The following is a 9,371-nucleotide window of genomic DNA, read 5'->3' as shown; positions in this document are numbered from 1 at the left end:
AACTAGTTTAATTTAAAAATAGAGAAAATAATAAATAAATCCCTAACCTTTTGCCCCCACGAACATTTTCGTCCCTGACTATTGAAAAATACTTTTAAGTCCCTGACCTTCACAAAACTTGGACGGATCAGTTCCTCTGTCCAAATGCTTCCGTCAGGAACTGATCCGTCCAAATGCCTCCGTCAAGGACTGATCCGTCCAAGTTTTGTGAAAGTTAGGGACTTAAAAGTATTTTTCAATGGTCAGAGACAAAAATGTCTACAGGACAAAAAGTCATGGACCTATTTATCCTTTTCTCTTAAAAATGTGATACCCAAAACAAGAAATGTAAGAAGACCTCCCATAATTAATTAGTCTCAACATCACTTACTGATATGAATAATACTATTATATTTTTTATCTCTCAAATTTCCAACACATTCACAAAGAAAAAGAGAATTTCTTAAAACTCAATACATATGGAAAGATAATTAAAGCACACAAATTTCAAACTTTTATATAGACAAAATAAAAAGGTATACTTAATTGTTAAGAAAGGTTATTATTGACTATCAACAATCAAATATGAGTTGTAACAAAAGTAATAGAACTTGTAAAAAGTTCAACTTGCTACATTAGTTGTTTTGATAAATATGATGACTCATGAATATAATATATATCTAGTCATTATCTTTATTATCTTTGACCTATTTTTCTGATGTAGTTAAACTTTACAATTCTTATTTAACTATTACATTCTAAACATTTCTAGCATGTTATAAATAATTTTACGCATTTTCCAATCCTCTAAAATTTTATAATCATATAAATTATCATTTGATCATTATTATTTAAGTTGTATTTTAACTTTTAAATTTAACAATTAAAATGCTTTTTGGTTCTTCTAACATAAGTACATAACAGTCATTATGCAATTTTTTTTTTGGCCAGAGAGTCATTATGCAAGTTGATTTATATATTATTACCAACAGCAAAGTTTGCCTAATAGCTCCCTCATCGAGGAGCAATATCGTATAAATATTTTGGCTCAATTAAACTGTTAATCTGAAACAAACTCTTGCAAATATAAATAACAAAAATAAATTTCTTGCAAATATTAGTATGCAATGCAATGAGGAATGAGCCGCTTTTTAATTTTTATATGGAAGAAACAGTAATGTTATTCACTGTTATAGGCTCCGTTTGTTTTTAAGAACAGAACAGGATAAGACATTGAGAATAAGATATGATAAGATATTGATGGATAGAAACACAAAATTTTATATTCTGTTTGGTGATAAATTAGAACAAATTATGAAAATTCAATTTATTTTCATTTTTTTATTCAAAAAATTTGAGATGAAAAATATAACAATAAAAAATATAATTATGAAAAATTAACAATAATAATAAAAGAAAAAATAAAAAATAAGTTGTGTTTCTTGTTAGGGTTTCCATGTCCTTCCTGTCAGGATGGACATAAAATACACTAATTCAGTGTCTTTAGACACATTGTCTCTGTTCATATCTCCTCTGCTAAACACGATTTTGTATTTCAATATTCTGTCTTTATAAACAAACACAACCTATGTTATCTAAAAGTGTAAAAGGTTTTCTATATTATTTAGGAATTGGAAGATAGCTGTGAACAAATTAAAAAGTTCGATTTAGTTTGTCACAAATTAGAGGGTTGGTATTAATCCAACGGCTAAATTTAAATTTATCAAGATCGGACGAACGCCAATAACTTCACAAAACCAAACTTCAAATTTAGTTTATAATACTAAGAATTCAATATGTTTATCATCTAATTTTAAATTCACTAAGTTTGGCATAATCTCTCTATACTCAATTAAGAGATTGTGGGTTCGAGTCTCCTATAAAAAAAATTCACTATGTTTCAAATCGAATCCTAAATTTTTTCTTTCCCACAATTTTAAATCTCCCATTTATGAATTGTAATTTAAAAAAATTATCTCTATATTCATAAAAAAAACACACTAATAATTTATAACAATGCATAACACTTAATGAAAATCCATTACCAAAAAATTAGCCGCAACGATCCCCAAACTAAAATTTTCTTGCGGAAAAAAAGTACTGTAAATATAAATAAAAATGATTAACTGTGGAAATTTTATAAGAAACAAGAGACACAGTCCATATTTTCAGTGGAATAGACAAAAAAATATTGAAAATGATAATGATGATGAATTGACGACAAAAACAGTGCCAAACAAACCCTTTCGGTGTGTCACTTTCATCTTCCTTCGCACGCCAACAAGCACTTCAGTGTTTTCTCTGTAGCATAGCATCTCAACCAATCTCTCCTTTCTTCTCAATTTCAGATCTCAATTCTCTCTCCCTCTCTTCAGCTCAGCACAGAAAATGGCGGTTACCGCGGTTCACCAACTAGCACAATGCATCACTTGCCACGCTTGGAGCGCCGATCGATCCAGTAACTCGCTCTGTCTATCTCTATGCTCTGTTTCTCTTTTCTCTTTTTTTTTTGTTCACGATCGGAATTAACGCGATTTAGAGCTTCTGTGTGTGTTTTTTTCGTGTTCAACGAAAATTTATTCCACGGAAAATATAAGGTAGTTTGTTAATTTGTTTCTAGGTCTTGGATTGGCGGAGTTTTATAGTTTTGTAAATGGATTCTGACTCGATCTGATATTTGATTTTGTTCTTCGTTTCCGTTGTAATCCAATGAAGTATCATCGTGTTTGGTGGCGGAGATGATAATATCTCATGTTTCAGCTATCAAATCGTTTTGCTTTTGTAGCGATTAGATCCTTAAAGCTTGGGAAAAAATGTTTAAAGAGTTAGTGATTAATCGTGGAGAATGATTGATAAGTAGCTTTTTTTTTTTTCATGTTGACATCACATTTCTGTTTGAACAAGATTATGTTTGCCGGCTTATTTGAATTTTGAACAACTTAGTGTGCTTTCTAATTTTAGAGAATAGTGTTTTATATATATATAATGGAAGTGAGTTGAACTATTGTAGAAGGAATCTAGGATGTATAGAATTGAGCCCCATAGGTTTAAAAAAATGGTACTAAAACTGGAAGCTCTAGACCTAGGGCAATGCGTAGGTAAATAATGGATACATGTAGTGTGCGGAGTGAAATATGTTGCTTTGATATATGAAGATATTTGGAGGAGGAGGAAAAATAAGAAAGTTCAAGTTTCCTTCATGTTGTTTAGATGTTTGAGATCATCCTAATCTGTGTTGGAGTTTTGGATAACAACATGATAGCCCTTAAGTTTTTTTTACTGTCATTATTGTAGACACTCATGGATAGATTATGTTTTGGAATAATATTTTTCCCAACATAACCATGGCAAATGCACTTAACCTTGCCCCTCCACTAAAATCAACAGTATTTTCTGTTATCAAACACCAGTTTTGTGGCAACACAAGGCTAATACAGAAAGCCCTTTATGATAGCCATCCTTTACCCTTCCCTGACATTGCTTCCAGTCATACATATCTTGGTCATAATTTGCTGCTTCATGAATTCTTAATATATAATAATATATTAATATACTTTTGTAGTGGTTGCATTATGTCCAAACAACAGTGAAGTTCACATCTATAGATTGGTTGAAGACAAATGGGAAAAGGTGCATGTTCTCCAAAAGGTACCCTGCTAATATTCTTTCTCTGCTTAATTGAAATGATTTTGGTACTGATTTTATACTCTCCTTCTGTATGTCAGCATAGTTAGGTGAGACCTAGTTGGCTAGGGACTTTATAAATAGTTTCTGAGGAATTTGTTGCTTTTTTTTACAGCATGACCAGATAATATCTGGGATAGACTGGGGCGCGAGATCAAATAAAATAGTTACTGCCTCCCATGATCGGAATTCGTGAGTGTCTGTGTGATCTAGAACAATAGATCTCTCTCTCTCTCTCTCTCTCTCTCTCTCTCTCTCTCTCTCTCTCTCTCTCTCTCTCTCTCTCTCTCTCTCTCTCTCTCTCTCTCTCTCTCTCTCTCTCTCTCTCTCTCTCTCTCTCTCTCTCTCTCTCTCTCTCTCTCTCTCTCTCTCTCTCTCTCTCTCTCTCTCTCTCTCTCTCTCTCTCTCTCTCTCTCTCTCTCTCTCTCTCTCTCTCTCTCTCTCTCTCTCTCTCTCTCTCTCTCTCTCTCTCTCTCTCTCTCTCTCTCTCTCTCTCTCTCTCTCTCTCTCTCTCTCTCTCTCTCTCTCTCTCTCTCTCTCTCTCTCTCTCTCTCTCTCTCTCTCTCTCTCTCTCTCTCTCTCTCTCTCTCTCTCTCTCTCTCTCTCTCTCTCTCTCTCTCTCTCTCTCTCTCTCTCTCTCTCTCTCTCTCTCTCTCTCTCTCTCTCTCTCTCTCTCTCTCTCTCTCTCTCTCTCTCTCTCTCTCTCTCTCTCTCTCTCTCTCTCTCTCTCTCTCTCTCTCTCTCTCTCTCTCTCTCTCTCTCTCTCTCTCTCTCTCTCTCTCTCTCTCTCTCTCTCTCTCTCTCTCTCTCTCTCTCTCTCTCTCTCTCTCTCTCTCTCTCTCTCTCTCTCTCTCTCTCTCTCTCTCTCTCTCTCTCTCTCTCTCTCTCTCTCTCTCTCTCTCTCTCTCTCTCTCTCTCTCTCTCTCTCTCTCTCTCTCTCTCTCTCTCTCTCTCTCTCTCTCTCTCTCTCTCTCTCTCTCTCTCTCTCTCTCTCTCTCTCTCTCTCTCTCTCTCTCTCTCTCTCTCTCTCTCTCTCTCTCTCTCTCTCTCTCTCTCTCTCTCTCTCTCTCTCTCTCTCTCTCTCTCTCTCTCTCTCTCTCTCTCTCTCTCTCTCTCTCTCTCTCTCTCTCTCTCTCTCTCTCTCTCTCTCTCTCTCTCTCTCTCTCTCTCTCTCTCTCTCTCTCTCTCTCTCTCTCTCTCTCTCTCTCTCTCTCTCTCTCTCTCTCTCTCTCTCTCTCTCTCTCTCTCTCTCTCTCTCTCTCTCTCTCTCTCTCTCTCTCTCTCTCTCTCTCTCTCTCTCTCTCTCTCTCTCTCTCTCTCTCTTGGGCTTTCGGACATAATAGTTGTCAATTTCCTGTTTTCACTTGCATTGCAACGATTTAAATGCAAACCCTTTGTTCTCTGTAGATATGTCTGGAACCTTGAGAGATCAGAATGGGTGCCCACACTTGTTATCCTTAGGCTAAACCGGGCTGCTCTCTGTGTTCAGTGGAGTCCGAAAGGTATGAAGGATGCTGCCATGTCCTAGTAACTCTCTCAAGTCATGAACTTTACTGAGAGGAAAGAATTATTCAGAAAGTTTTAATTTATGCCTAGAATTAATCATGTTTGTGGTGGCTAAGTCATCTGAAATCTAAATCAAATATAGGTGTTGTTGCTTTTTGCATTTTGTGTAGGACTCAGATCTCTCTATTTCATTGCCTACATTCTGAACAGGTTGACTAGTTGTTTGCACTTATTAGATTTGTTGCAAGATTTTACAATGACTAATTTGTTGCCATAAACTAATGATAGTTAAATCCTGGTCATGTTTTTTCTGGTCCTATTTTATTTTAAGAGCTAAGACTATGGCGTGATGTTAATGTCAGAGGTTTGGTCCTCTACGAGGTCATTTTCCCCTTCTTTAACAAGTGATCACTCCTATATAACATTTCTTCTTGTTTTCCAGAATTATTCCATAGTTTTTGTTTTTCTGGTTCATTTGTTTTTAATGTGTGTCTAAGTTCTGTGCTAGCAGAAAACAAGTTCGCAGTGGGAAGTGGAGCCAAAACTGTTTGTATATGCTACTATGAGCAGGAAAACAACTGGTTTGTCCTTGCTTCTTTCATATGTTTTATTTTTCCATGCTTATTTCATCCTGGCAATGTAATGATTATGTTTTTCCATTTTTTCTTTTGGGCATACTTATGACTTTTCCTATCTTATATAAGTGCAACAGCTGCTAGAAGTAGAATCTGACATTGAAAATAGCTTTTCTGCAAATTCTAAACTTGTATGTTTTATGAGGTTAAAAGAATATCAAAATGTATACATGTATACCTTATTTAATTATTAGATGCTGCATGCTGTTTTCTGTTCTTATTCTTTATTTTGTTGATTTGTTTCCTCTCTTTTTTCTGCAGGTGGGTCAGCAAACTAATCAGGAAAAGACATGATTCTTCAGTGACAAGTGTCTCTTGGCATCCTGATAATGTTAGCATTCTAACTTACTTATTCATATGTGTTGAGACTTTCTTGTAATTTTACAATAAATAGAAGCTAGAACGCTTCCTTGTAGGCTTGATAAGCTTGTGGATGCACTTCCTTGCCATTCTGGAAATTCTTTCTAGTGATTAATAAATTATATTAATGGCTAATAGACAAGAAAACTACTTGTTACTCATAGATTATTATTATTAATCCTCAATATTTCAAACATATAAACTTAATTTATTCTGTATTTAGTTTTTAAAATTTTATTTAATTTATTGTTTCATCCAAATAGAGGATGATATAAACCATATTATTCAATCGGGTTGGTCAAAATGAAGTACTTTGAACTTTATATGTGACAAAAGATTAACTTGAAAACTCAAGGGTAAAATTATTAGACTATCATTAGCCTAGTTATGTTATATGCAACACTGTTAGCACGCTAGTTTAACAATCCAATGTTAGATCATTGTCTACTCTCGTTTAGAAACCTGTTTAAGCCGCATCTTATTTTATTTTATTTTATATTTTGCTGCAGATTCTGGTTGCATCAACATCCACAGATGGAAAATGCCGAATATTTTCCACCTTTATAAAAGGTGTAGATGCAAGGTATGATAACAGAAACTCTGATTATGGTTAACATTCCTATATTTTTTTTTCATGCTTATGTTATACTACTCATGTTTACATGATGAATTGGCACAGGGATCCAAAAAAAGAGTCAAGGTTTGGAGAGGTATTCAATATTTAACTCTTATTCCTCATGTGAATTCTTGATAAGCCTCCTCCCCAAAGTCAAGATATCTATCCTTTCTTTTATTGTTGATGAGGTTCTCAGATTTAGTGCCAAGTATGGTATTGACATATTAGGTTCATTGCTTAGGTATTATATTGATGTAGATAGTTGATGATCCTTATTCGCACAAATAGGAAGCTGAATATAGCACTTGTGAACTTAGTGAATAGCTGTGACATTAAATTATTTTAATTTCGTATGCATGCTGCAGTATATGAATTTCTTGTGAAGTTCATGATAGTTCATATCCTGTGGATATCTTATTGAGTACTTCTGAGCATTTTGATTTGATCAAATGATTGAATTCTTCTGAAGTTATAAGATCAATTGAGTTTTGGTTTCCTACATATTTTTCTTGTTAATACAATTTTTCTTCCATTGTATAAGTCATAAAAAGAACAAGAAAATAGATGAAGGAAATGGACAGATATGTTGCATTAGTGTGGCCTCCGCTTATAGTATATATCTTGTGTAACAGTTAATTGTTCAGCTTGATTTGTCATCATCTTGGACTTTTGGAGTCAAGTGGTCACCAAGTGGAAATACTTTAGCTTACGTAGGTGAGAATATTCTACTCTCTGGCTTGATATGCTGGCTAACCAGAATTGTTGTTGCCAGTTTTTATCTTTTAGTTTTGGATTTTGTTTTTCCAAAGTTAAGGTTGCTCATTGTGAGTTTCACTCAGGTTTAGTCATTTTCTTCATGCTTTAACAAAGAAGATTGAGAAGCATATACTTGTGTTGTCAAGTTTTCATGGTGCACAAATTTGATTAGTTTATCTTGCCTTATCTGAATTTTCTCAAAAATAATTATTGGAGCCAAACTTCTATCAAAGCCATGCAATTTTATTCATATATCTCTGTTATAATCTTTTGTGACCTACTGTATTTGTTGCTATTTTGCAGGCCATAATTCTGTGATATATTTTGTTGATGATGTCGGTCCTTCTCCTTTGGCTCAAAATGTTGTGTTCCGTGATTTGCCTCTCCGTGATGTGGGTCAGCATCCATTCTTTCTAAAGCATTTTCAATTTTTCAAGATTTTCGCCAATAATTTGCTGATATTTTCTTGAACTGGTGGATCCTTGTATGATATGTTTTCAGGTGTTATTTGTTTCTGAGAAAATGGTGATAGGCGTGGGATATGATTGCATCCCAATGGTCTTTGCTGCAGATGAAAGAGGAATTTGGTATGTGAATGCTCAAATACGGGTTTATAAGATTAGTGTATCCAATTTGATTAGGCCAAGTCATTGAGGCTATGTCAACTTGTGTGAAATCTTACTAGAATTAGACATTAGTGGGGTTTTTCGTATATCAATCATGCTGTGAGTGGGAGATGTTGCTGTGTGTTGATTCGTCTTTTTTTATTTTCTATTTTTTTAACTTATATTTTGGTTATTAACTTATTATCACTTTTCTATAGGAGTTTTATCAGGTATCTTGGAGAACGGAAAGCAGTATCATCTGGATCAAGATATGGCTCACAGGTAACTAAGTTTCTTAAAAAGGATTGTCCAATATAGTCGTGAGAAACTGACATGTTTTGTTTTTTATTATTGACTGAATCCCTTGGGTATCATACCGCCTTTTTGGAGCCATATATGAATGCTAAATCAAGTTTTAGATAGATTGGTGTATGGCATTTCTTTGTTGCTATTTTATTTTTTTGTATGCATGTCATTGTCCTTTTTATGTTGTTAACACGAGGTTTGTCTCTCCCTTTTATCTAATTCTGTCTGCTTAATCAGTTTTCTGAAGCATTTGGGAAGTTTTATGGCCAAGCCAAGCTTGGAGTGAGCAATGATGCCGTCGAAACTTCAAGAACACGTGGAGTTGTACACGAAAACTGTATAAAGTATACATCTCCTTCGCGACCTTCTCTTACTTTCATTTGGTTGGTTATATAATATTATTTTCTTCACGAGACTCATATTAAAATTTTATGTTGTGGACTTGCTGCTACTCGTTAACCATAATACAATTTAACTAACAGTTAGATTCACGCATCTTATGTATTTATAAACTGTATTAAGTTCATTGATTTACTGTCGGCTTTCTGGGCTTGTAGTTCTATCATCCCTCTTAGCAGGCAAGGGACACAGATAAGGCGATTCAGCACATCAGGTTTGTGCAATGTGGATGATCTTCTGAATTTCTTTTCTTCACTCCTTTTATAATTCCATTTGCCAGTTTTGATTCAGCTACATTAGCTAAAGCCCTAAATCTTGTTCCTCAAAACTGCAGGATTGGATGGAAAAATAGTCATGTGGGATTTGGAAACTGAGCAAGATCTTTTGGAACTTTTAGTACATTAGTAACTTGTCCACATTTGGTGCCAAAATATCTTAGGTAATTGTCGCGTGCAGCATTATTATATACATACAATGTAGATTAAAGTTTTTTTTTTTTTTTTGTAATTTTATTTCAATAAAAGA

General features: G+C 34.4%; 2 protein-coding genes across 3 annotated transcripts in view; both read left to right on the top strand.

The window, feature by feature from the left end:
- The window catches only part of LOC107632723 (actin-related protein 2/3 complex subunit 1A), a 7,462-nt gene continuing 204 nt past the window's right edge, over window positions 2,114–9,371 (top strand). The window contains exons 1-16 of one of the 2 annotated variants that reach the window (XM_016336408.2): window positions 2,114–2,228; window positions 2,328–2,437; window positions 3,542–3,627; window positions 3,779–3,855; window positions 5,071–5,165; window positions 5,681–5,750; window positions 6,066–6,135; window positions 6,674–6,747; window positions 6,844–6,874; window positions 7,413–7,494; window positions 7,840–7,928; window positions 8,038–8,123; window positions 8,360–8,423; window positions 8,685–8,791; window positions 9,005–9,060; window positions 9,181–9,371. In XM_016336408.2, coding sequence (XP_016191894.1) covers window positions 2,368–2,437; window positions 3,542–3,627; window positions 3,779–3,855; window positions 5,071–5,165; window positions 5,681–5,750; window positions 6,066–6,135; window positions 6,674–6,747; window positions 6,844–6,874; window positions 7,413–7,494; window positions 7,840–7,928; window positions 8,038–8,123; window positions 8,360–8,423; window positions 8,685–8,791; window positions 9,005–9,060; window positions 9,181–9,251 — 1,128 coding nt within the window. In that variant the 5' untranslated portion in view covers window positions 2,114–2,228; window positions 2,328–2,367 and the 3' untranslated portion in view covers window positions 9,252–9,371. Of the gene's footprint in view, window positions 2,438–3,541; window positions 3,628–3,778; window positions 3,856–5,070; window positions 5,166–5,680; window positions 5,751–6,065; window positions 6,136–6,673; window positions 6,748–6,843; window positions 6,875–7,412; window positions 7,495–7,839; window positions 7,929–8,037; window positions 8,124–8,359; window positions 8,424–8,684; window positions 8,792–9,004; window positions 9,061–9,180 lie in introns of both variants that reach the window. The other variant, XM_021108941.1, reaches the window with a different exon arrangement.
- LOC107632806 (citrate synthase, glyoxysomal) overlaps window positions 4,943–9,371 on the top strand; it is a 13,788-nt gene continuing 9,359 nt past the window's right edge. The window contains exon 1 of the mRNA XM_016336482.2: window positions 4,943–4,986. The gene's annotated coding sequence lies outside the window, so the exon portion shown is untranslated. The remainder of the gene's footprint in view (window positions 4,987–9,371) is intronic.

Source organism: Arachis ipaensis, chromosome B01, assembly GCF_000816755.2.
Source record: "Arachis ipaensis cultivar K30076 chromosome B01, Araip1.1, whole genome shotgun sequence".
NCBI lineage: Eukaryota > Viridiplantae > Streptophyta > Magnoliopsida > Fabales > Fabaceae > Arachis > Arachis ipaensis.
Note: the sequence above shows the minus strand (reverse complement) of the source record. Positions and strands in the feature narration are given on the sequence as shown.